This window comes from Trichomycterus rosablanca, chromosome 18 (genome assembly GCF_030014385.1).
Source record: "Trichomycterus rosablanca isolate fTriRos1 chromosome 18, fTriRos1.hap1, whole genome shotgun sequence".
Lineage (NCBI taxonomy): Eukaryota > Metazoa > Chordata > Actinopteri > Siluriformes > Trichomycteridae > Trichomycterus > Trichomycterus rosablanca.
The window spans coordinates 28528384-28556187 of NC_086005.1; the positions used below are offsets into that span (position 1 = coordinate 28528384).

The 27804-nt window shown below is 49.7% G+C and overlaps 1 protein-coding gene across 2 annotated transcripts; it reads left to right on the plus strand.

Moving 5' to 3' along the window:
- The first annotated feature begins 1878 nt into the window (after window positions 1–1878).
- On the plus strand, window positions 1879–27536 carry si:dkey-250d21.1 (uncharacterized). Of its 2 annotated transcripts, none has more exons than XM_063014344.1 (14): window positions 1879–2173; window positions 4646–4766; window positions 4872–4973; window positions 5678–5714; window positions 5793–7636; window positions 10872–10899; window positions 11333–13074; window positions 13171–13216; window positions 16084–16124; window positions 16222–16270; window positions 16375–18179; window positions 18976–19012; window positions 19130–19258; window positions 20101–27536. In XM_063014344.1, the coding sequence occupies exons 1-14, from the start codon at window positions 2085–2087 to the stop codon at window positions 26100–26102; spliced, it is 12072 nt and encodes a 4023-aa protein (XP_062870414.1). In that variant the 5' UTR covers window positions 1879–2084; the 3' UTR covers window positions 26103–27536. The 2 variants fall into 2 exon arrangements, with proteins under 2 accessions (XP_062870414.1, XP_062870415.1); XM_063014345.1 differs by having other exon boundaries at window positions 16084–16115.
- The last annotated feature ends 268 nt before the right edge of the window (window positions 27537–27804 follow it).

The following is a 27804-nucleotide window of genomic DNA, read 5'->3' on the forward strand; positions in this document are numbered from 1 at the left end:
GCAGTGGATCCACTAAAGTAATTCAACATTTCCATTTCAGTGGGTTTTATTGTTATCCAAAATTAAATTATCTGACATGAGGTACTACTAAAGCTACTAAGGGTCTTGCTTGAACCCTCAAGCTTCCAATCAAGGGTCTGTTTAGTACCTCAGCCATCAAGCCAACAGTGCACCACAATGAAACTACTATCATTACTGATTCAAAGTTCAGTTTTGGCCAATACCGTAAAAATGTTTGGCATGAAATCAAAAGCAACATCAGCACAGGGGTTTATACCCAAATAAGGCTTCTGTTTGCCTAACCCAAAGCGTCTAACTGCCCAACTGAGGGATTTATTCTGTATTTGGTGCCTGCCCAACCTGCTCACCCGAGGACTGTATTGCCAACTTGCTTCTGTTTGCCAGATCTGGTGCAATTAAGTGACCGACACAATATCACCAGTCTTAATGGTTGGGAACAAGACAAGACCAGTACTTTTAATGGTTGAGACCAAGACAAGACCAGTCTTAATAGTTTAGACCAACACAATATCACCAGTCTTAATGGTTGGGAACAAGACAAGACCAGTACATTTAATGGTTGAGACCAAGACAAGACCAGTCTTAATAGTTTAGACCAACACAATATCACCAGTCTTAATGGTTGGGAACAAGACAAGACCAGTACTTTTAATGGTTGAGACCAAGGCCATATTACCAGTCTTAATGGTTGAGACCAAGACAAGACCAGTACTTTTAATGGTTGAGACCAAGACAAGACCAGTCTTAATAGTTTAGACCAGCACAATATCACCAGTCTTAATGGTTGAGACAAAGACAAGACCAGTACTTTTAATGGTTGAGACCAAGACAAGACCAGTCTTAATAGTTTAGACCAGCACAATATCACCAGTCTTAATGGTTGAGACCAAGACAAGACCAGTACTTTCAATGGTTGAGACCAAGACCATATTACCAGTCTTAATAGTTGAGACCAAGACAAGACCAGTACTTTTAATGGTTGAGAATAAGACAAGACCAGTACTTTTACTGGTTGAGAATAAGACAAGACCAGTACTTTTACTGGTTGAGACTATGACACTATTACCAGTCTTAATAGTTCAGATCAACACAATAGCACCAGTCTTAATGGTTGGGACCAAGACAAGGCCAGTACTTTTACTGGTTGAGAATAAGACAAGACCAGTACTTTTACTGGTTGAGAATAAGACAAGACCAGTACTTTTACTGGTTGAGAATAAGACAAGACCAGTACTTTTAATGGTTGAGACTATGACACTATTACCAGTCTTAATAATTTAGACCAACACAATATCACCAGTCTTAATGGTTGGGACCAAGACAAGACCAGTACTTTCAATGGTCGAGACCAAGACCATATTACCAGTCTTAATAGTTCAGATCAACACAATAGCACCAGTCTTAATGGTTGGGACCAAGACAAGACCAGTACTTTTAATGGTTGAGAATAAGACAAGACCAGTACTTTTATTGGTTGAGACCAAGACCATATCACCAGTCTTAATGGTTGTGACCAAGACAAGACCAGTACTTTTACTGGTTGAGAATAAGACAAGACCAGTACTTTTAATGGTTGAGAATAAGACAAGACCAGTACTTTTACTGGTTGAGACTATGACACTATTACCAGTCTTAATGGTTCAGATCAAGACAGTAACCTGGTGCTTTTATTTGACTAAACTGACCATGAGAAAGCTCCAAATGCTAAACTGGGGGTTCTTTATACCCAAACCTGTGCTAGATTTACCTCAGATGGTTTTAAACAGCCTCGTGTTGGTGTAAACGATGCGGAGCTGCCTGTAGAGGTCGCTCTTCACTTCCGATTAATAGCGGTGTCTCTTCCGGTGGTGTGTTGGGATCAGTGGCTGAGTGTGCGAGCATCGGTGCGGTGATGATCCGGTCTCCATGATGATGCTGCTGCTGCTGCTGCTGCTGCTGCTGATTATTACCGTGAGTGAGTGAGTGAGTGAGTGAAGCAGTGAAGCAGTGTAGACTAAGTGAAGCAGTGCAGCAGTGTAGCAGTGTGATGAGTGTGTGATGAAGCAGTGAACACACGGAGGAAGATGCCGGACTCTTGTGCAGCAGCCGAGTGTAAGCAGAGCTCCGATCAAAGCCATGTTTCATTCTTCAAGTTCCCGCTGGATCCGGAGCGGTCAGTGCAACACCACACACTCACACTGACCTCCTGTACACACACACACACACACACACACACTCTCACACACACTTCATCATCACACACACACACACACACACACACACCGAGCCGCCTCATGTAGCACAAATCACTACAACGTTAGCATCTTAGCACGTTAGCATGTGTGCTAATGGAGCTAACTCGTCTCTCTCATGGATGAATCAGATCCGTGATTTTATTCACTCTTCGTACGAATTTGCTCATAAATCAGATCTAACAGATCCTTACGATCACATTTAGGGATCCATATGTCTTTATAATCGCGTGTATGGAGTCGTTAGGTTTGTTTTTCCTCCTCCTGGTGTCGCCATCATCCGGCGTGAATCAGCATCGCAGGGGTTCGGTTATTATTATTATTATTATTATTATTATTATTTACAGGCTCGGCGATTTAGTCAAACGTATCATATCGTGATGCTCAGATACGGTTAGTTCTACACAGCATTCGGTATAATGTCCAGTTTGAAAACATAATAATAATAGTAATAAACAGATGTGTTATAAAACAAAGGACAAAGACTTGAAGGATCAGGTCAGGGTGTTTTGTGTTTTGAACATCGTTGTAGTCCTGATTATGATCGTGGTCGAGGTTCCTTCCACCCGATACCAAAATATTACCATCGATTTTAATGGTTCAGACCAAGACAAGACCAGAACTCTTAATGGTCGAGACCCAAGGCAATACAACCAGTCTTATTGGTTCAGACCAGGATGCTATCATTAGTCTTTATGGTTAAGACCAAGACAATATCACTTGTCTTAATGGTTCAGATCAAAATATAACTAGTCCTTATGGATAAGACAAGACCAGTGTTTTTAATGGTTAGGACCAAGACAATATCATCAGGCTTAACAGTTGGGACCAAAGCAAGACCACCAGTCTTAATGGTAATTGGTCAAGACCAATACAAGACTTAATGGTTCAGATCAAGACGATATCACCAGTCTTAATAATTGGGACTAAGACAGTATCATTAGTCTTTATGGTTGAGACTAAAACAAGAGCACCAGTCTTTATGGTTCAGATCAAGACAATATCACTAATCCTTATGGTTAGGACCAGGACTAGTATTTTAATGTTTGAGAATGAGACCCTATCATCAGTCCTGTTGGTTGGAACCAAGACAAGACCAGTACTTTTAATTAGAGATGGGACGATCGATCGGCTACGAATCGGTGTCGGCCGATTTTTAATCAAAATATGCTATCGGCGATATTTCCTAAAAGTAGCCGATCCGATCGTGTGATATATAAAGATCACGTTAAGCTAACAGCTCAGTGGATCGATCCAGACTTTGAGCTACGAAGCACCAACCATCACATCACCATTCATCAACCATCGTACAGAAACCATCGTGAAAGCTCTTACGATGTAATTTTGCTGATTGTAATATTTACTTTAAAAAGATAATTCAACCCGGTCACATCTGAGTGGATTCTATCAGCACGTTATATAAACTCCTGGTTCACTTTGGTAAATCGTGAGCGGTTCTTACTTGTGATGTAGATGAGAACAGAAAACGTTACAGAGCCAATCGGAGGCAAAAGTTTATTCATTACCAAATTCGTTAGTTCAGGATCATCTGCTGAACTTTTAGCTCCTTAGACGGAACGAGTCTGACTCGGTTACAGATCTGTGCTAATAGCAGTTTATGGGTAATGAAGCTTTTTAATGTAAGAGAGTCACACAGAATGTTCTGTAGTAGCTGGTGTTTATTTAAAACCACGACATTTAATTAATAACAGTAAACACGGAGAGATAACTGAGAAGAGAAACTTACGCTTCACATAAAAACGAATCGACTCATGAATCAATGAATCACTTATAGCGATACTGTGAACAAAGCGTCTCTTCTAAAGGCACAACACACACACACACACACACACACACACACACACACACACACACACACACACACACACGCGCGCGCTGCTCCGGTTTATCTTTACTCGTGACGCTCTTAAGTTTATTAACTCTCCCCCCTGAAAGGAGATCGGAATCGGTGCCAAAAGCCCCGATCGGTCCATCTCTACTTTTAATGGTTGAGACTAAGACAAGACCACCAGTCTTAATGGTGATTGGTCAAGACCATCAAGACAGTATGGTTATGGTTAAGACCAAGACTAGACCCGTATTTTAATGTTTAAGACCATCACAATACATTTTAATGTTTGAGACTAGGGATGCAAAATGGCCAATGTTTTTTAGCCCACAGCGTCCCATCAGTACATAATCACACACACCAGTTTTAATGGTTCAGACCAAGACAAGATCAAAGTTCAGATGAGACAGGAGCACATCTTTAATTCAGGACAATATTTACCCTTCTCTAGCTAGAATGTGTAATTCTGTTTACTCTTCATGTGCTGGTGAAGATGAAGTCACGTGATCTGAAGCAGATCTTCCTCCTCTCACCTTTATTGCAGGTGTAAGCTGTGGGTGGGGAACTGTCGCAGACCCGACCTGCAGACCAAAACCCCCGAGTTCCTGCACGCTAACTTCAAACTGTGCTCCAGACACTTCGACGCCTCCGCGTTACTCGGAGAGGTACGTGCACGTCCGGCGGTAACGCTGGAGATACGATTCGGTACCCGTCCAGAGTGTTCCTGGAGCTCATTAATGTGATGAATGATTTATCTGTGTTTATTTCAGGGTGAAACGAAGACGCTTCTGAGGGACGGTGCGGTGCCCACTATATTTGACGTCAGGAAGGTCAATGCGCAGTACAGCAGGAAGAGAACGAGGGCGCGGCCTGTGAGTACAACAGAACACGCCTCATCACACCACTGTGTGGCCGGAAGTGTTTGGACGCCTGATCGTGAGCTCGTTGGACGTCCTATTTGTAAGAATAGAATAGAAGCCGCTGCTCTGAGAGGTGTGGGAATTTGTGCCCATTTGTATTTGTACGGCTGGGCGTCGATCGATCAGTCGATGTTCCGATTCATCCCAGGGCTGTTGAGTGGGGCTGAGGTCAGGGCTCTGTGCAGGACACTGGAGTTTCTTCAAACCGAGAAGAAGGGGCGTCCCAATACTTTTGGGCTTAATTACGATTGCTACTGCCGAGCTACTGCTGCCCCGTTAGAAATGCTAGAAATGGGCGTGGCAGCACCATGACAGTATACTGTCTAAGCGATCGAGGGTTAAGGGCCTTGCTCAAGGGCCCAACAGTTGCAACCTGGCAGAGGTGAGACCTGAACCGGCAACCTTCTGATTACTAGTCCAGTACCTTACCCGCTAGGCTACAGCTGCCCTTATGACCTACATTATTGCTTGACGTCGGAAATGCTCTCAGGTCTTGTGGAATCGATGTTTTTCAGACGAGTTCAGACTGTTAGAGCTGCAATGCATGTTAAAGGATGTCCGACGAGCGGTTGCTCAGGTGTCCACATACTTTTGGCAGGTGTATCCGTGTTCTGTAGGTTTTGTATTGATCGTTATTTATTTTTCGAACGTTTTAGGCAGCGAACGCTCCTGTGGAAGCGAAGAAAGCGAAAGGTCGGCGATTTATTTATTTATTATTTATCAAAAGTCTAAAATTGAGGTGAAACTGAGACCTTGACGTTTTTTGTGCAGATGATCCACAAGCTACGCCCGCCAAGGAGAACGTGGTAGGACCTCCGGCGGAGAACCCCGGGACGCCGGCGGCTCCTCTGCCCGCCGAGCCGGAGAAGGACGATCCGGCGACGTCCAAAGCCAAGGAGATCCTGAAGATCCACTTCAAGGAGACGTTGGCCTACACCGGGTTCGACGTGGGGAGCAGCGCGGCCATGGACGCCGCCAAGACGCTGGGGGGCGGGGCGGCGGGGCAGCTGGGCGTCGACCCCGCGTGCGCCGACCGGATCGACCCGAAGGAGGTGCTGAAGCTGGGCAAGGCGGTGATGTGCGTGGAGATCAGGAACTGCCTGCGCATGGCCCGCTTCTTCTCCATCGTCCTCCAGGACAAGACGGACGTGGAGGGCCGGGAGCAGATCCCCTTCTTCGTCCGGACGGTCAGCGGGGACGGCTTCCCCCAGAAGCACTTCCTGGGGTTCCTGCCCTGCGAGCTGGACTCGGACGGCCTGTTCCTGGCGCTGATCTCGGAGCTGAGGAACACGTGGCGCCTGCGCATGGAGCACTGCCGAGGCTTCTCCTACCTGACCAGGGGCGTCCTGTGCCAGAAGCTGAAGGAGGTGGCGTGCAGGATGCTGCGGGACTTCCCTCAGGTGGTCCTGGCGCCCAGCGACCCCTACGCCTTCAACATGTGGCTCGTCCGCTCGCTGCCCGTCATGTCCGTGCAGGACGCGGTGGACACCGTGGAGGAGGTGGCCGCCCTGCTGAAGAGGTCCGACACGCTGGCGAGGAAGCTGCGGTTCAGGATCGCGGCGGCGTACGGCCACGTCAAGGGCGCGGCCGAGCGCGTCCGGGAGGCGTGCCGGGACGACTGGCAGTACGGCACCGACGCCTTCCAGACCATGCTGGACATCCTGGAGCCCCTGCTGGGCAGCATCGGCGAGATGTGCACCAGCACCCTGTCCGAGGTGGACGCCAGCGTCGTGGAGCAGCTCCTCAGGCTGAGGGAGAAGCTCAGGAGGTTCGACTTCATCGTCACCCTGGTGATCCTGAAGAACACGCTGTGCTGCGTCAGCATCCTCAACCTGAGCCTGAGGGGCATCATCAGCATCAGCAGCACGCTGCAGTACACCATCTCCAACTCCCTCAAGCTCCTCGGCAAGCAGCTCCAGGAGATCGCCATATGCCACCGCAAGTGGTTCTCCGACGCCGTGGGCAGGGCCAAGAAGCTGGGCGTGGCGGTCGGCGTGCCCCCGGACGCCGTGTCCAACGGCGACGGCGACGCCGAGCCCCCACCCCAACCCTCGCCCGAGGATCACTACAGAGAGACGCTGACCAGGATGATCCTGCAGTACCTCATGGACGAGGTCAAGCGCGTCCTGGGCGTGGAGATGGTCCGCATCCTCAGGTGGCTCTCCCTGGTCCCGTCCTACATGGCCGACCACAACTTCAGCATCCGCAAGGACAAGGTGGCCGACGCCAACCTGAACAACCTGGCGCGCCCCGACACCTTCTACGACGAGCTGGGCTGCTGGGAGGTCAAGTGGCGGCACGCCAGCAAGCGCCGCATCCTGCCCACCGGCGTCTTCGCCACGCTGAAGATCCCCGACATCGGGTTCTACCCCAACATCCAGAGCCTGCTGCGGGTGCTGGGCTCCATCCCCTGCATCAACGCCGACGTGGGCGTGTACGTGGGCTACGACCTGGTGCTGGACAGGTACGGCTCCTACCTGAGGGAGGTGCCGGCCGAGAAGAGGCGGTGCGGCTCGGCGTTCGTCTACGTCAACCAGGACGTGCACGTCAACGCCGACGAGATGGTGCGGGCCTACGTGAGCGACCATCCGGACGTCCTGCAGCTGCTCCTCAAGGTGGGTGGGGTGTGGGAAAGTACGTGAACCCCTCTGATTTCAGAAGATGAGACGGTTCCTTCAGGTCGTGCCGCTCCGGTGTCTCGGCGTTCTTGTGGCTTGTTGTCACGGAGACGAGCCACAGCAACCCACACCTTCAATTCCAGCACTCAAGTTGTGAAGCCAGAGCTTCCTGTGATTGGTTATCGATTAGGATCAGGACCCTCCTGTGATTGGTTATCGATTAGGATCAGGACCCTCCTGTGATTGGTTATCGATTAGGATCAGGACCCTCCTGTGATTGGTTATGGATTAGGATCAGGACCCTCCTGTGATTGGTTATGGATTAGGATCAGGACCCTCCTGTGATTGGTTATCGATTAGGATCAGGACCCTCCTGTGATTGGTTATCGATTAGGATCAGGACTCTCCTGTGATTGGTTATGGATTAGGATCAGGACTCTCCTGTGATTGATTATGGATTAGGATCAGGACCCTCCTGTGATTGGTTATCGATTAGGATCAGGACTCTCCTGTGATTGGTTATCGATTAGGATCAGGACTCTCCTGTGATTGGTTATCGATTAGGATCAGGACTCTCCTGTGATTGGTTATCGATTAGGATCAGGACTCTCCTGTGATTGGTTATGGATTAGGATCAGGACCCTCCTGTGATTGGTTATCGATTAGGATCAGGACCCTCCTGTGATTGGTTATGGATTAGGATCAGGACCCTCCTGTGATTGGTTATCGATTAGGATCAGGACCCTCCTGTGATTGGTTATCGATTAGGATCAGGACCCTCCTGTGATTGGTTATGGATTAGGATCAGGACTCTCCTGTGATTGGTTATCGATTAGGATCAGGACCCTCCTGTGATTGGTTATGGATTAGGATCAGGACTCTCCTGTGATTGATTATGGATTAGGATCAGGACTCTCCTGTGATTGGTTATGGATTAGGATCAGGACCCTCCTGTGATTGGTTATCGATTAGGATCAGGACTCTCCTGTGATTGGTTATCGATTAGGATCAGGACCCTCCTGTGATTGGTTATGGATTAGGATCAGGACCCTCCTGTGATTGGTTATCGATTAGGATCAGGACTCTCCTGTGATTGATTATGGATTAGGATCAGGACCCTCCTGTGATTGGTTATCGATTAGGATCAGGACTCTCCTGTGATTGGTTATCGATTAGGATCAGGACTCTCCTGTGATTGGTTATCGATTAGGATCAGGACTCTCCTGTGATTGGTTATCGATTAGGATCAGGACTCTCCTGTGATTGGTTATGGATTAGGATCAGGACCCTCCTGTGATTGGTTATCGATTAGGATCAGGACCCTCCTGTGATTGGTTATTGATTAGGATCAGGACCCTCCTGTGATTGGTTATCGATTAGGATCAGGACCCTCCTGTGATTGGTTATCGATTAGGATCAGGACTCTCCTGTGATTGGTTATGGATTAGGATCAGGACCCTCCTGTGATTGGTTATCGATTAGGATCAGGACCCTCCTGTGATTGGTTATCGATTAGGATCAGGACCCTCCTGTGATTGGTTATGGATTAGGATCAGGACTCTCCTGTGATTGGTTATCGATTAGGATCAGGACCCTCCTGTGATTGGTTATGGATTAGGATCAGGACTCTCCTGTGATTGGTTATCGATTAGGATCAGGACCCTCCTGTGATTGGTTATCGATTAGGATCAGGACCCTCCTGTGATTGGTTATGGATTAGGATCAGGACCCTCCTGTGATTGGTTATGGATTAGGATCAGGACCCTCCTGTGATTGGTTATCGATTAGGATCAGGACCCTCCTGTGATTGATTATTGATTAGGATCAGGACTCTCCTGTGATTGGTTATCGATTAGGATCAGGACTCTCCTGTGATTGGTTATCGATTAGGATCAGGACTCTCCTGTGATTGGTTATGGATTAGGATCAGGACCCTCCTGTGATTGGTTATCGATTAGGATCAGGACTCTCCTGTGATTGGTTATCGATTAGGATCAGGACTCTCCTGTGATTGGTTATGGATTAGGATCAGGACCCTCCTGTGATTGGTTATCGATTAGGATCAGGACTCTCCTGTGATTGGTTATCGATTAGGATCAGGACTCTCCTGTGATTGGTTATGGATTAGGATCAGGACTCTCCTGTGATTGGTTATCGATTAGGATCAGGACTCTCCTGTGATTGATTATGGATTAGGATCAGGACCCTCCTGTGATTGGTTATCGATTAGGATCAGGACCCTCCTGTGATTGGTTATGGATTAGGATCAGGACCCTCCTGTGATTGGTTATGGATTAGGATCAGGACTCTCCTGTGATTGGTTATGGATTAGGATCAGGACCCTCCTGTGATTGGTTATCGATTAGGATCAGGACCCTCCTGTGATTGGTTATGGATTAGGATCAGGACCCTCCTGTGATTGGTTATGGATTAGGATCAGGACCCTCCTGTGATTGGTTATCGATTAGGATCAGGACTCTCCTGTGATTGGTTATCGATTAGGATCAGGACTCTCCTGTGATTGGTTATGGATTAGGATCAGGACCCTCCTGTGATTGGTTATGGATTAGGATCAGGACCCTCCTGTGATTGGTTATCGATTAGGATCAGGACCCTCCTGTGATTGATTATTGATTAGGATCAGGACCCTCCTGTGATTGGTTATGGATTAGGATCAGGACCCTCCTGTGATTGGTTATCGATTAGGATCAGGACTCTCCTGTGATTGGTTATGGATTAGGATCAGGACCCTCCTGTGATTGGTTATGGATTAGGATCAGGACCCTCCTGTGATTGGTTATGGATTAGGATCAGGACCCTCCTGTTATTGGTTATGGATTAGGATCAGGACCCTCCTGTGATTGGTTATCGATTAGGACCAGGACCCTCCTGTGATTGGTTATGGATTAGGATCAGGACCCTCCTGTGATTGGTTATGGATTAGGATCAGGACTCTCCTGTGATTGGTTATGGATTAGGATCAGGACCCTCCTGTGATTGGTTATCGATTAGGATCAGGACCCTCCTGTGATTGGTTATCGATTAGGATCAGGACCCTCCTGTGATTGGTTATGGATTAGGATCAGGACTCTCCTGTGATTGGTTATCGATTAGGATCAGGACTCTCCTGTGATTGGTTATCGATTATGATCAGGACTCTCCTGTGATTGGTTATTGATCAGTCATTGATCTTTATTCTGAAACACTAAATTGTGTTTCTCATCTCTTTCAGGATGACGTGATGGAAGTTCAACCTTCAGGTGAGTCGTTTTCTCTCATCTTTAAGCTCCGTGGTTCACACTGATAACCAGTCTAAAGTTTACAACAGTTTAGGGAAGGCCATTTCCTGTTACACCAAGTGAGCGCTATAAAGAGCCCTGACCTCAGCCCCACTCCACATCAGCGCCCAGCCGTACAAATACTGTCTGTTTTTGATTGAACGGGCACAAATTCCCACAGACGGACACAGATTAGCATGACTCTGTTCATGACTGAGCTCCGTGAGTCTGCTGCCCTCTAGTGGTCAGAACGAGATGGTGCGCGAGGCTGGGCAATGCAATACATCACAGGGAACTGGACATGACTCGATCAGGGAGTTTATGATTAATAACGCCCCAGAACTGTCCTGCATTACGATTCGTGCGTGTGTGATTCGAGATTTGAACCCATCATGACCGATCTGTTTTGTTTCAGCGATGGAAAACGACGCCAACGACGCTTCAAAGGAAGATCTGGAGGAGCCCAGAGAAATGACCCTGGTCATGGAGCCGGAGCGGCCGAAGCCGACCGACCGCGCCGAGGCCGACAAGGAGGCGCTGAAATCGGCCCTGAGGGCCGCCCTGACCGCCGCCTGGGACAGCCAGGGGGGCGAGGTGGAGTACGTCACCAAGTCGGAAATGAACGAGGTCCTGAAGGTGTGCGAGGGCGTGGTCCGGGACGGCGTCATCTCGGAGATCGGGAACTCCTTCTTCTCGCTGTTCGTGGATCGGACCGCCAGGTTCGGCGACTCCGACCTCCTCCCCCTGTTCGTGAAGTTCGTGGACAGCTTCGACGTGATGCGGATGGAGCTGATGGGGTTCGTGGAGGCCGACCTGGACGCGGAGTCGCTGTGCACGCGCCTGTCCGACACCGTCACCGCCGAGTGGCACCTGGACCTGAAGTACTGCCGGGGTCAGGCGTACCTGGGCTCCGGCGAGGTGGCGTGCAGGCTGAAGGCGTTCGCGTGCAGGGTGCAGGAGCGGTACCCCCTGGCCATTTGCACCCACTGTTCCTGCTACTCGTTCAACACCTGGTGGTCGCGCTCGGTCCCCGTGGCCTCGGTCGTCAGGGCGCTGGAGGTGTTGGAGAGTGCGCTGGTGTTTTTCGGCGGCACGCCCGAGCTGGAGAAGCAGCTGGACCAAGTCCTGGCGGTGGGTTTGCGCGAGAGCTTCGAGAAGGTCCGCGAGTTTCAGGGGAACTTCTGCTCCTCCTGGCTGGTGAAGCACGACACCTACGACGTCTTCGCTCAGATCCTCGAACCCTTATCCGAATGTCTGGCGGGGTTCCAGGACAGCCCGCAGGTCTGGAGCTCGGCGGTGATCAACCAGGCTGAGAAGCTCCTCCTGACGGTCCGGGACTTCGACTTCATCGTGGCCGTGGTGGCCCTGAAGAACGTCTCGTCCTTCACCCGGGAGCTGAGCGCCGCCCTGCAGAAGGACTACTCGAGCGCCGCCTCGCAGCTCTGCCAGATCGCCGGCATCGTCGCCACGCTCAACCGACTCAAAACCAACATCAAGGTCTTCCACCAGAACTGGTTCGACGAGGCCTGCGGGATCGCTCAGAACCTGGGCGTGCCCGTCAAGGTGCCCGATAACGTCCCGGTGCCCAGGGACAGCCTGCTGAAACCGGCCGGCTACTACAGGGACGCCGTCAGCGTCCCGCTGGTGGACCACCTGATCGGCTCGGTCAAGGACCACTTCTCGGACGACCACAAGGAGGCGCTGAACTTCCTGTCCCTGGTGCCGTGCTCCGTCACCACCGGCTACACCTTCGAGAGCCTGAAGTCCAAGGCGTCCCTGTACGTGGGCGACCTCCCGGACCCCGACAACTTCTTCACCGAGCTCTCGTGCTGGAAGGTGAAGTGGAAGACCAAGGTGGCGTCGCCCAGCGTGCCCGACACCATCTTCCAGACCCTGCGCCTGCCGCTCATGCAGTACTTCTCCAACATCAACACGCTGCTGAAGATCATGTCGGTGTTGCCCAGCACCGCGCCCGAGTACTGCGGCGAGGTCAAGCGCCACGAGGCGTTCCAGGACTACCTGAGGGGCACGCAGGCCAGGGACCGCTCCCCGTGCGTGGCCATGCTCAAGGTGGGCGCCAACTTCGACAGGGACCTGGACAGGATGGTGACGCAGTGTCTGAAGGTCACGCCCAAGACGCTGGAGGGCATCTGCCTGGTACGGTCCGGTTTTACTCTCTCTCAAATACAGTCATGAATTGTTTTAAGTTGTTAATGTCTTATTTTTATTTCTTATCCACCCCAAACCCACAAGGACAAGGAGGCCAAAACCCTGAAGAATCCTGAAGTAAAGATGGAAGGTGGGTGAATTTTTGGGCCGACTTTACTCTCATGTTTCCATGAGGACTGAATCGGACAGTTTTTGATTAGGAATCTGTTGCAATTCCTCCTTTGGCCACTTCTTTTCACCCGCCAGAGGTGGATCCTCACAGAGCCGTGTGATATACAGGGAGTCTTCTGTACTGGAATTGTTTCCCAGAACAGTTGTAACCTAATGGTAAATATACTGGATTAGCAATCGTAAGGTCACTGGTTTAAACCTCGCCACTGCCACAGTTGGGCCCTCGAGCAAGGCCCTTAACCCTCAGTACAGCTTAAAAACTGTATTCTGTAAGTCACTTTGGATAGAAGCGTCCGCTTAAGGCTTAAAAACTAAAATATAAGAGTTTCTGTGAATCGTTCGGCTGTTGTGCGGATGCCTCGACCGGCCAGCAGGGGTCGTAATAGCAGCAGCGATCACGAACCTTGTTAAGCCTGGGATCCGAATGATTCCTAAGAGGAGCGACGGATTAATTCCAGGTCCCGACGACACCTCGTCAAACGGCGCCACCTTGTGTTGGATGTTCCGACGCGCCCCTAGGGCTGCTGACGACGTGTCGCCGACCTTAAATCCAGCACCACGTCGTGAGATGGAATGTGGCGTGGCGACTAGCGAGCTGTAAAACGCGCTCGGCTCGGGTCGTGTTTTGTACGACAGTCGGTAGTAGGGCTGCAACTATCGGTTGTTCTTGTAATCGAGTATCGTATCGATTATTCCAGCGATTAATCGAGTAATCGGATGAGAAATACTTCTGCTTTAATAAAGAGCAAAAATAAATACGTATAAGATTAAATAAGACGCGTCTCTCAGAACAGACTGGACATTTTTATTCCTGCATACAGAACATTTTGAAATGCTAAAACAAATACATCAAAAATAAATCTAATTACTTTTAAAATGTAAACAGGCACCTGAAACTAAAGCATAAATAATAATAAACAATGATACATAAACATGAACCTCTAATTTGTGCAACTTTCAGAACTTTCAGCTCCAGCTCACGCAGAACATAAAGCTTTAATATTTTTTAATAAATGTTTTCCAGCTTAAAATGATCTCAAACTTTCTGTGGTTTTCTCTGTTCGCTTCTCGCTTTTTTTCTTTCTCTCTCCATTTTGCGGTCGCACTTCTGTACTGAACAGTACGCAGGAGCGGCGAGCGCGCGCAAATACGTAGAATTCATTGAACTGTACGTGAAAAGTACCCGGGTCAGGTCCCGTCCAAGCGTGAGCGATGCCTCGATGCGAAAAATTTGAATCGATGATTTTTATTAATAGAAATACTCGAGTTTCTCGAGGAATCGTTTCAGCCCTGGTCGTTAGAGCGTTCTGCGTCTCGAAGGAAAATCCGGTCCATACGAAACTGCTTCTGAGTTAACGTGTCATTACTGTCGGGTAGGGCTGAAACGATTCCTCGAGTAACTCGATTACTAAAAATCATCGATTCAAATTTTTTGCATCGAGGAATGGTTTAATCCGCACGACCATATACAGCTCACGGTGTTTCACACGGACGACTTTCACTTTTGCGCAGCGTGTTTAACCCCGTGTGCAGGTGACGTGAAGAATCTGAGGGCTGCGTCCCAAATATCTCAAACATGAACAGAACTTAACAGGACTCGATCCGGGTTCTTTTTGCGGACAGTTTAACGAACGCCGCGTATCTGGCCGCTCCTGCGGACCGAACGTATCGGTTTAGGACGTGGCCGAGATTTGATAGCGCGGACTGCGAGATATAGAGAGAAAATAGCGAACAGGAGGAGACCGGACAGAGAAAACCACAGAGAGTTTGAGATCATTTGAAGCTGATAAAACTAAAACTCAGTAGAACATCCACACCATCAGAGCGTCGTGTTTACTTTACTCATGTTTACTGACTTTACTTCCTTTCAACCACCACAGGCTTTTATGAAGATTTAGGCAACACACACACACACACACACACACACACACACACACACACACACACACACACACACCAGATCTACCTCATCTAGAGACACAATCCTGACAGATTTTTATCCCCCTACAAACACCACAAAACCTCCCAACAAAATATTAAAGCTTTATGTTCTGCGTGAGCTGTAGCTGAAACTTTGAGTTTTGAAAGTTGCACAAATTACAGGCTTATGTTCATGTATTTTTGTTTATTATTATTTATGACTTGATGACCTGATGTTTCAGGTTGCCTGTTTACATTTTAAAAGTAAATTGATTCATTTTTGATTTATTTATTTTTGCATTTAAAAACTGTTAAACTCTCCTGTATGCAAGGAATACAAATGTACAGTTTGGTTTAAGAAACACGTCTTATTTAATCTAATATGTATTTTGTTTTTGCTCTTTGTTAAAGCAAAAGTATTTCTTATCCGATTACTCGATTAATCGCTGGAATAATCGATACGATACTCGATTACAAAAATAATCGATAGTTGCAGCCCTACTGTCGGGTTCTGTTTAATATACGAGGGATCTTCGTGTGTGTTGTGGTTATAAGCGGTGAGGGTGGGAGGAGGAATCACTCGTGTCTGAGAGACGCTTATAGTCCGGATTTAGCTCCGTCTGATTTCCACCTTTTTGGAGGCTGAAAGAAGCTTTAAGGGGAAGAAGATTTTCATGTGGTGGTGATGTGAAAGCAGCGGCGCATCATCAACCAAACACATTTTTTTGCTGACAGCATTAAAAAGTCGGTTCGATGCTGGAAAAATGCATCAGAAGGCGACGATGTAGAGAAGTGATGGGAGTTCTGTGTGGAAACTTTGTGAAGATCCCTTGTGTATCTGTATTTCAGCATTTAATGACATTTAATTTGAGAAAATTGTCTTTTTATCTTCCATCTTTATCGCAGACAACCACAAGGATGACGTGGAGGAGATGGAGGTTCGGCAGGTTTGGGAAAATCAGTCTGATCTTGACATGGGTTCAATATTTTACTATCAAATAAACTTTCAGTCATTTTACGAGTTTTATTTATTTATTTTTGCAGGAACAACCACCCCGAAATCTCCCGGACTTTAACCAGCTGAAGGCGGCAGGTGTGTTCCAGAACCCCTAACCTTCTAGTAGATCTTCTAGTTTTGTCTTAGTTCTTATAAAAACCTCAAAAAAAAAAAAACATTCCCCCCTTTCATCCTTACAGATGACACCAGGACCAAGGCAGCAGAGCCGATGGAGACGCAGCAGGTCCCAGAAGTCGCGGCTGAGGAGGTCGAGCCGGAGAACGGTCAGACGGACCGGCCGTCCGATAACCTGAACAGTCTCCAGACCGTCTTCAGAGTGGCGACCAGACTGGCCCGGAGGAACCGTCCCTTCAGAGAGCTCCCCACGGAAGATCAGGAGCTGGTCCTGCAGGAGCTGGGCGCGTGTCAGTGGGACCAGAGGAACACCAACCACATCTTACCGGACGTGGAGATCCTGGAGAGCATCGTCAGGTCCATCAGAGAGACGGTCGTCTCCGAGGTCCAGGAGTCCCCGTTCTTCTCCGTCATCACCGATAAGGTGGTCGCCGTGGACGACAGGAAGTTCGTCCCCGTCTTCGTCCGATACGTGGACGATTGCACCCCGAGAGTGGAACTCCTAGGGTTCCTGCCCTTCGACGAGGAGCCCGACGCGGAGATCCAAGCCAGGACGCTTTCGGTGATCCTCTCGGACGAGTGGGCGCTCCAGATGGGCTGCTGTCGCGGCCAGTCCTTCATGTGCACGAGCGCCGCCGGTCAAGGTCTGAGAAAAATGTCCCTGGACTTCCTGGAGAGGTTTCCTCTGGCCGTGAACACGCCCAGCGAATCCTGCGGCCTGGCCTACTGGCTGGCGGTCAGCCTCCATAACGACCCCATCACCAAGGTCCTGGGCGTGGTGGAGGATCTGCTGCTCTTCTTCGACCAGTCGCCCAGGCTGCACGCCGAGCTCTCGCAGACCAGAGAGGGTCTCCTGAACACCCCCCGAGAGGCCCTGGCCGAGGTCCCCGAGACCTGCCTGTCCAGGTGGAAGAAGACGGAGGACTTCTTCGACATCCTGGTGGACATGCTGGAGGGGGTGCTGAGCTGCCTGGACTCGGTGAGCGGCAACGCCGACGCGTCGTGGACCAACAGCATGTCCATCCACGCCCTCATGCTGTCCACGGCCATCAGGGAGTCGGACTTCGTCATCTCGCTGGTCATCCTGAAGAACTCCTGCGCCCCGCTGCGGAGCTGCAGCACCGTGTTCCGCTGCGGGAACCCGGCGGACATCATCTGCGAGCTGGAGCGCGTCCCTCTCATAATAAACACTCTGAGCAAGACGCTGGAGAACGTCGGCGCCGTGCACAGATCCTGGTTCGAGGAGGCCACGCGGCTGGCCGGGAGGGTCGCCGGGACGCTCTCGTACCCCGACGCGGTCAGCGCCTACGAGTCCGCGGAGGTGGGCTACAGAGAGACGGTCAGCATCCCCGTCCTGACCGGTCTGATCGAAGAAATGAAGTTCAATTTCTCCGAGTGTCACCTGAAGGCCCTGAAGCTGCTCTCCCTGCTCCCCACCTGCAACCCGTTACCCATCCTGCCCGAGGCCACCGATAAGCTCTACGCCGCCTACCGGTCCGACCTCCCCGAGCCGGACACGGTGGAGGACGAGATCGACGCCTGGGCCGCCGTCTGGAGAGAGAAGTACCAGGACGTCCAGCCGCCGGCCTCCGTCTCCGAGACTCTCGACCACCCGGAGGCCAAGGGTCACCCGAACGTGACCGCTCTCCTACGCCTGGTGGCGGTCCTACCCAGCATCAGCATGGAGTGTGATCTCATGAAGACCACCGTCAACTCGCTGAGGACCTTGATCCGGGAGGACGTGACCTGCCGGGGGAGCAAGACCAGCACCGTCATGCTCCTGATGCATCGCCAGATCCTGCAGAGCCTGGACCAGCTGGTTAACGAGTGCATGGAGAGGGATCCCAGCAGTCATGGTTTTCTCTCTCAGGTGTGTACACATACCAGCGCATTTACATTCCTTCAGTGATCAGCCATAACATTAAAACCACCAAACCTCATATAGAAGCACTTTGTAGTTCTACAATTACTGACTGTAGTCCATCTGTAGGGCAGGTATTATTTAGGTGGTGGATGATTCTCAGCACTGCAGTGACACTGACATGGTGCTGGTGTGTTAGTGTGTGTTGTGCTGGTATGAGTGGATCAGACACAGCAGTGCTGCTGGAGTTTTTAAACACCGTGTCCACTCACCGTCCACTCTATTAGACACTCCTACCTAGTCGGTCCACCTTGTAGATGTAAAGTCAGAGACGATCGCTCATCTATTGCTGCTGTTTGAGTCGCTCATCTTCTAGACCTTCATCGGTGGGCACAGGACGCTGCCCACGGGGCGCTGTCGGCTGGATGTTTTTGGTTGGTGGACTATTCTCAGTCCGGCAGTGACCGTGAGGTGTTTAAAAACTCCAGCAGCACTGCTGTGTCTAATAAACTCATACCAGCACAACACACGCTAACACACCACCACCATGTCAGTGTCACTGCAGTGCTGAGAATCATCCACCACCTAAATAATACCTGCTCTGTGGTGGTCCTGTGGGGGTCCTGACCATTGAAGAACAGCATGAAAGGGGGTAACAAAGCATGCAGAGAAACAGATGGACTACAGTCAGTAATTGTAGAACTACAAAGTGCTTCTATATGATAAGTGGAGCTGATAACATGGACACAATGAAGGGTTCGTCCTGATTGTTTGTTGACGTTGGTTCCTCTTGTCTGCGTTCCAGGTGAAGCACTTGCTCTCAGAACTGAAAGTGAACAGTGGTGAGTGGTTTATTTATTTATTTATTTATTTATTAGATTTTTATTTACTGGACTCGTTTGGTTAAGTGTGTTTGCGGGACGGTCTCTGATCATTTCTTTCTCCTCTGGGTTCTTCAGAAGTGTGTGAAGTTCCTGCAGTAGAAAGGGCCGCCACAGACGGTTCCTCCGGGGGTTCAGAGGAACTAAACGGGGCGGTTCCAGTCGTGACCCAGGAGCAGCCTGAAACCAATCAGCCTGGTGCTGAAGGTCAGAGACTCATTCATGAGTTTAGACTATATGAGCAGAAGTATTGGGACACCTGAGCATGAGCTTGTCAGACGTTCCCTTCTAAAACCTCATTTGTATTAAAGCGCTCCTTCTTTCTTTTATAGCTTTAAAGTCACAAGTAATGTACAAGACTTTGGCATGCTTATGTGGGAATTTGTGCCCGTTCAGTGTGTAGAGTCAGTGGGGTCAGGCCTCGCTCACAATCCAAGCTGAATTCCTCTTAAAAGTGATGAGTTGGGTTGGACGTTCACCAGGGTTCTGTGTAGAGTGACCGGAGCTCCTTTGCACACAACTAGTCAAACTCAGGGGGGTAATCATGCCGAAAGAGAAAGGGGACTTCCCCAAACTGTTTCCTTAAAGTTAAAAGCATATCATTTACCCTGTATTATTTTTTTATACACCCGTCCACAATGGATGTTGCAGAAACAACAAAATTAAGTCATTCGTTTTAATACCGTTTGTTTTCGGGATCACATATTAGGCCAGCGCATGGTCAGGTGTCCAAATACTTTTGGCCATATAGTCTTTTGGTGTACCTGTGTATAGTCTTGTAGTCTGTACTGGTTATAAGGGCTCGGTTATAAGAGCTCTGTACCGGTTATAAGTGCTCTGTACTGATGCAGGTCCCTCAACCAACCAGCAGAGGCCGCAATTGCAGCAGCTGCGTATTAGGCCGTCCATGTTACTATCAAACTATTGAACTAACTACCGAATCCCCAAATTTGGGAGGGCTGTACAATCGTAAAAACGGTAATACATAGACTATTATAGGATGTTTTGGTAACACCGTAGTCATTCTGTTCTCCTCTGTGTGTCCCCAGAGTCCAACACTAACACGCTCAGTGATACCACCGTGACTCCAGACGATGGTGCACTAGAACCCGAGGCGTCATCGGTACCCACGACCATGGATGCTCGGTCAGCATCAACAGTCCCAGATGGCCAGCCTGATCAGACGGAGCAGGTCGTGACCCTGGAGCTCGTCGATGCAGCTCCTGATGCCACATCGCAGCCTGTGACCACAGAGCCGGACAGACCAGCCGAGGACGTCGCCACCGAAGTGACGGCGACCGTTCAGTTCGCCATCCCAGAACCTTCTACAGACCTGCCTCCTCGGGACGTCAAGACGGAGCCGGTCGTATCGTCCAAGGATGTCAGCGTGGAGATGATGGAAGCGGCGCAAGAAATCACTACCGAGTCGCCTTCCGTAGCCGGCGCCGTCGTGGTTGAGCACGCTACGGAAGCTGTGGACGTCGCGCACGTCGATGCCGCGGAACCTGGCACAGAAGTTAGCATGGAGGTCACGACAGCAGCACAGAATGTCCTCACAGAGCAGGAGGAGACGGCCCCGATCGGCCCCGAAGGAACCTCTCAGATGGAAGACGTGACCACAGGTCCAAGTGCAACTGCTGAGAACTTCGTGGAGGCTGCGGCTCTCGACACAGAACCTGTGGTGAAAGTGGCAGCCCAGCCCGTCACCGTGGAGCCTGTAGTCGCCGCTGCAGATGTCGACATGGATGTACCTGCAGCAGAAATGGTGGTACAGGGTGGTACAGAAGCTGAGGAGGTCACTGTGGAGCACAAGGCAGAAGTACAAGGTCTAACCACAGAACCTGTAGTACAAACGGAAGTCCAAGTTATCGCCAAGGAGCTTGCAGCACCACCAGAGGTTCTTAAGGTCGTGGAGGGAACTGTTGACCACAAGGCAGAAGTACAAGATGTCACTGCTCAACCTGAAGCAGAAATGGCTACCCAAGAGGTCGCCAAGGAGCTTGCAGCACCACCAGAGGTTCCTGAGGTTACAAGTACAGCAGCTGTGGAGGAGACCGTTGACCACAAGGCAGAAGATGTCACTACTGAGCCTGTGGCAGAAATGGAAACCCAAGAGGTCGCCAAGGAGCCTGCAGAGCCACCACCAACATCTGATGAGGTCATTGTGGAGAACAAGGCAGAGGTGCAAGGTGTCACCACAGAAGCCCAAAGTGTCTCCATGGAGCTTGCAGAGGAATCACTTGAAGTTCCTCAGGTGCCAGGCACAGCAGCTGTAGAGGAGGCCATGGAGAACAAGGCAGAACTACAAGGTCTCACTACTGAACCTGTAGCAGAAATGGAAGCACAAAGTGTCACCAAGGAGCTTGCAGGGGAATCACCTGATGGTCACAAGGAGCCATGTACAGCAGCCGTGGAGGAGACTGTGGACCACAAGGCAGAAGTGCAAGGTGGCACCACAGAATCCGTCGTACAAATGGAAGCCCAAAGTGTCTCCATGGAGCCTGCAGAGGAACCACCTGATGTCCCTGAAGTGCGAAGTACACCAGCTGAGGAGGTCACTATGGATCACAAGGCAGAAGTGCAAGGTGTCGCCACAGAACCCGAAGCTCAGGGTGTCACCATGGAGATTGCCGCTCCTACTGAGCCAAGTGCAGCAGCCGAGGCGGTCACCGTGGTGGACAGTGCTGCAGTCCCGGCTTCAAACGCATTAGATGATGCTTCCATGGAGCAAGAAGTAACCACGACAGCCAAGGATGCCAATATGAAGGATAGTGTGGCACCTCCAACAGATGGCACCACAGACGCGGTAAAACCCAGTCCAGTAAGCTCCATCCTGGAATCCTCAGCTGCTGCAGCTGGATCTGTGCAGAGCATCAACATAGAACCTGTAGCAGAACCTGCAACCCAGGGTGTCACCGTGAAGCTTGTTGAAGCTGGTCAGGATGCCCACAAGGAAGACTCTACGTCTACTGCTAACGAGGTCACCAAGATACCAGCAACCCACAGTAGTGGTACACAGCCTCCCTCTGCACATCTGGACAGCACAACACAGCTGGTAACAGCTGCACAAGTGAACACCACAGAGCGTGATACGCCTGAGCGGTCAGTTGAGACCAGGATCATCAAAACGGCACCAGTTGAAACTGTGGAACTGGCACCAGCAGCTACACAAGATGCCCAAACAGATCATATAACAGCAGCCAAGGAAGTCACCACAGAGCCTGCTAACGTCATCACAGAGGTCGTGAAACCAGAACCAACCATCAAGGAAGCCACCTCAGACCATGTTGTACCAGCCCAGGCTGTCCTCACAGAAGAGACCATGGAAGTGGCACCAGCAGAAGCACAGGGTGCCAACAAAATACCTACCCCAGCAGCCTGTGAAGGTACCAGCCAGCATGTCGAAGCAACCCAGGATGTTACCTCAGAGACTATGGAACTGACGCCAGCCAAAGCACAGAGTGTCACCACAAAGCCTGTCACAGGAGCCAAAGAAGTCACCACAGACCCTGTTGTAGCAGCCCAAGAGTCCATGGAAGTTGCACCAGCAGAGACACAAAGTGTCAGAGAAGAATCTAAAACGGCACCCAAGAAAGTCTCCTCAGACCCTGCTGTAGCAGCCCAGGATGTTACCCAAGAGTCCATGGAAGTTGCACTAGCGGGAGAACATGGTGTCAGGGAAGAACCCAAAACAGCACCCAAGAAAGTCTCCTTAGACCCTGCTGTAGCAGCCCAAGATGTTACCCAAGAGTCCATGGAAGTTGCTCCAACAGAGGCACAAAGAGTTATTAAAGAACCTGAAATGGCACCCAAGAAAGTCTCCTCAGACCCTGCTGTAGCAGCCCAAGATGTTACTTCAGAGACCATTGAACGGGCACAAGCAGAAGTACATGGTGTCAGTGAAGAACCTGAAACAGCCCCCAAGAAAGTCTCCTCAGACCCTGCTGTAGCAGCTCAAGATGTTACTTCAGAGACCATTGGACGGGCACAAGCAGAAGTACATGGTGTCAGTGAAGAACCTGAAACAGCCCCCAAGAAAGTCTCTTCAGACCCTGCTGTAGCAGCCCAAGATGTTACCCAAGAGTCCATGGAAGTTGCACCAGCAGGAGAACATGGTGTCAGGGAAGAACCCAAAACAGCACCCAAGAAAGTCTCCTTAGACCCTGCTGTAGCAGCCCAGGATGTTACTTCAGAGACCATTGAACAGGCATCAGCAGAAGCACATGGTGTCAGAGAAGAACCTGAAACAGCACCCAAGAAAGTCTCCTTAGACCCTGCTGTAGCAGCCCAGGATGTTACTTCAGAGACCATTGGACGGGCACAAGCAGAAGTACATGGTGTCAGTGAAGAACCTGAAACAGCCCCCAAGAAAGTCTCCTCAGACCCTGCTGTAGCAGCCCAAGATGTTACCCAAGAGTCCATGGAAGTTCCTCCAACAGAGGCACATGGTGTCAGAGAAGAACCTGAAACGGCACCCAAGAAAGTCTCCTTAGACCCTGCTGTAGCAGCCCAGGATGTTACTTCAGAGACCATTGAACGGGCAGAAGCAGAAGCAGAAGTACAGGGTGCTACCAAAAAGCCTGCAACTGAAATGCCAACCCGATCTCCTGCCACAGAGCCAAAAGCAACTGAGGTTCTCACCAATGACCTTCTAACTACTAAGCAAAATGCCATAACGGAGCCTGTTACATTAGCCCAGGAGGGCAGCACTGAATCAGCCCCTACCACAGCACAGGGTGCTATCTCTGAGCCCCCAGCAGCAGTCCAAAATAAAGCACCATCTGAAGATACGTCCATGCGGGATGCCTCCATGGAACCCCAAGAATGCAAAGCTGCAAAGCCCTCACCACCCCTCAGTGAGACCATGCAACCTGAAACCCAGAATATCAGCACTGATCCCATGTCAGCACCTCAAGCTGTCACCACGGAGGCCGTGTCCGAAATAGAGAGCACCGCTATGGACCACACGGCGTCTCCAGATATCATCACAACACCTGCCACAACCAAGGATGTCACCACGAAGTCCACTCCCACAAACAGTGTGGTGGAACATAAGAGTGTTGCCAAGGACCCCACAGAAGACGCTCAAGCTAGTTCTGTAGATCCAACTTTAACACCCCAAGATGTTCCAATGGAGACTGTTACAGCATCAGAAGATATGACTACCAAGCCGGTAGAACCGGTCCAGGATGTTTCGATGGAGCCAGTTAGGGAGGCTCAGGGTGCCTCTGCAGAACCAAAAGAAGTGGCCCAAGATGTCACGATGGAACCTGACACGGACGTTCAAGATGAACCCATGGATACCACTGACGATCAGGATGGTTCCTCAGAGCCTGTAGCGTCATCCGTTCATACTGACCCCGAGGTTCAATCGCACGAGGTCACGGCAGCTCCTGCGATTCCGAATAGTGGATCTGCTGACGTCTGCGAGGCCAAAGCTCCATGTCAAGATGCTGCTGTAGATGGTTCCGCTCAGGCGGTCAACGGTGTCACCGGCCACGTCACTCAAGCTGTTCAAGATGTTATCGATCAGTCCGGCCAGGCAGCTCAAGATGGCACGGAATCCCTCAAATCGGTAGCACAAGCCGGTCAGGATGAATTACACCAGCCTGTACAGGACGCCCAAGGTGGAATAGCACCCAGCAAAGGGGTTCTGTCGTTCTACGCCTATCCTTCCCAAGAGGCGTTTCTCAGTGAACTTGAAGATTCAAAGTATTTCTCCATCACGTATGAACCGCACGTGGAGATTGAAGGTCATATCTACATCCCCGTGGGCGTGTGTTACCTGGAGAAGAATGAGAAGCTCTGTGAGGACGTTCTGGCTTACGTGCCGCTTGACGAAGACCTCGGGGTCTTTGTAGATTCCATGACGGCAGCCCTGTCTGAGAAGTGGGGTTTGAACTTGGCGCATTGCCGGGGGCAGAGCTTGCTCACCGTAGGCGCCACGGTGGCGCATGTGAAAGCGGCGGCGGCGTTGTTCTCGCAGAGGTACCCGCTCGCGGTGTGCACTTTCAACAACTCCGTGTCTTTAAACACGTGGCTCGCCAGGTCATGCGTGGAGATATCCGACAGCTACCTGTGGGTCGAATCGCTCCTGCAGTGGATGACCGACGACGCCGAAAAGCAGGCCAGAGTCCACAGGACCATAACGTCGTTGTACCAAAACGATGAACGGAAGCAGAGCGAACTGAGACTTAGACTCAGCAGAAACCAGTGGGATCGTAGCCACGACACCATAGACTTCACCGTCGAGGTCCTTCAAGCCATAATCCTCTGTCTGAGCGAGATGAAGGAAAGTACCGACACCCAGGTGGACGCCACGCAGGCTGCGAACTTCCTCTGCATCCTGCAGAACTTTGAACTGATCCTGATACTCGTGGTGATGAAAAACATTTTGGGCCTCACCAAAGACCTGAGCCAGAGTCTCCAGGGTGAACCTCTGGACATGTACCAAGCTCTGAACACCCTGCCCGGTCTCATTTCCTCCCTGAAAGATGTGACGACCAACCTCGACTCGTACCTTCAAGCCTGGTACCAAGAGGCCGTAGTATTATCTGAAAAGCTGCAGATCGGTGTTGACCCGACTTCACAGGAGTCGTTAATCCTTCACTACAGAGACGTCGTTAGCAAAGGTGCGATCGAGCACTCGGTCAGCGAGATGAGCCAGCTTTTCTCGGACCGTGTCCAGTCGGTGCTCTGCTGCACGCAGGTCGTGCCTTATGTCTTATCCAAGGTGGACGGGTGCTGCACGGACTCGGACCTTTTTAAGGTCTACCAGGATGACCTACCTGAATGGAACTCGCTGCAGGAGGAGCTGCGGACGTGGCGGGAGAAGTGGCGAGGTGCCGTGAGCGCTCAACTGCCCCTTCCCAAGGGTTTTTTAGACACATTTAAGACCTTGGATGCCAAGTCGTTTCCCAACATAGAGACTCTACTCCGACTTCTCATGGTTTTGCCCTGCTGCAAGAGGGAGGACTCGATCAGACAGGGGAAAATGAGTCTAATGGAGTTTAATCAACAGAAATCTTTACTTGAGCTCTATCCCTTATAGAGGGTAACCCTGAACTAGCCCGAAGGGTGTCATGTACTGCTGAAGTTTTTAGAAAGTTACCCGCTGCATCCACCTGGGCGTAAACGTTTCAGTATGTTCTTTTTTAAGAGGACTGTACAATTTAAATGTAATCTAATTGTTTTTAGTTTCGTTTGACTTATTTTTGTCTGGTTTGTAATGTGGATAAGAAAGAGGACTGCCTATCGGGACCAACGTCTTGCCAAAAATAAAAAAAACAAAACAAAAAAAAATGCCCGCTGGGCTCTAATGCTTTTGTGCCTTTATGCAAAACCTACCCAGACTCTCAGATCATGTGGACTAGAATCAAGAGGACTAGAGCTGCTCTCAAGCCAAGCTTTTTAACAAGTATTCCAGCGTCTTCAGGAACTTTTACGCGTTTCTTTTATCATGTCGGTTCCGTCAGTGACGCATCCGATCGAACGTCCCGCCGATCCCGAGCGCCTGCGTCCCGTCACCAGGTCACATCATGGCACAAAGTAAAACCCTACGATCCCCTTCCGTGTCGGTTTGATTTGTTTGCAGTTTGATTTTAGACGCATCGTTTTCTGTAAACACTCAAAGCCTTTCTCCAGTGGGAAGGATTCTTCATATATATAAATATATATTTGACTAAAATAAATAAAAAAGGATTTAAATGAAACCTCCTGTGAGCTCTGGATTTTATTATTTTTATTTTATTTTTAAACTATGGAGCATTTTTACAAACATCCACTAGATGTCAGACTCGTCTTTGGATTGTTCAGCATGAGCGCTGTGGATCAGTTTGTGGATCTCCTGTGTGTTCTTGTACTGTTTCAGATCCATTGTTAAGCTTTTTGTTATTAAATCTTCTGGTATGTTTGTAATTTTGGTTAAATTGGTGTTTTTTTTCCCCAACCAGAGCCTCTATGGTACGTTTTTATTTCTCCTTTTTGTCCTTTTTTAAATCATTACCAGAGAACATGTTCACACATTTTGCCCCCGGGTGCATCTTCATTTTCTCTCCGACATAACTTCTTAATTATCAATCAGACGTGGAATATCTGATCTGAGGAGGTCTTTTGTTTTGCAGACCGGTGGGTCTCTTTATAAAGTACATTTCCAGTCACGGTTGCTTTTGTGTTTTTAATGTGTCTGATTCTTTTTAAATCTGCTTTTATTTGGATTTGATTTGTTTGCATGTGTGGAATATTTGGTGAAAGTTCTTACATATCAGATTCTAGTTTTTAGCCTCTTTACAACCTTTTGTGTCTCCATCGTGTCCATCGATGTTTGCTTTAAGAAACGGTCCCAAGTGTCCTTAGAGCTTTTAGGGTCCAGGCTAGTTGCACCAATCCTAATAAAGAGCTGCACCGCCTTACTGACAGTATTCTACATTCTATAATAAAAATAAAAATGAATTAAAATTCAACAAAGTTTTTTTGTACATGGTGTACACCAGGCATGTCTAATCACGGCCCGAGTTCGGATTTTATTTGTCCCGCGTCTTCTGTCTTAAATTGCATTACTTGTGACTCGGCAGCACAAACAGAAAAACGATAAATTATACTAATTCGAGATGCAATTCCCCTTTTTCCCAGTCGGTGGCGTGAGAAGCGGCAAAACCGTGAATGGAGACGTACTCGTTACTCGCAGGCTGTACGAACAACAATTAACGGGAACAAATTTTAACGTGACGTTTTGCACTAAAACAACGAGCTCA

Excerpts from the sequence above, each read along its gene's own strand:
- si:dkey-250d21.1 (XM_063014344.1), top strand. The coding sequence starts at position 2,085 with ATGCCGGACTCTTGTGCAGCAGCCGAGTGTAAGCAGAGCTCCGATCAA. Across the intron at positions 5,715-5,792 it reads GGAAGCGAAGAAAGCGAAAG|ATGATCCACAAGCTACGCCC; the intron begins GTCGGCGATTTA and ends TTTTTTGTGCAG. Across the intron at positions 18,180-18,975 it reads GTCATGGTTTTCTCTCTCAG|GTGAAGCACTTGCTCTCAGA; the intron begins GTGTGTACACAT and ends TCTGCGTTCCAG.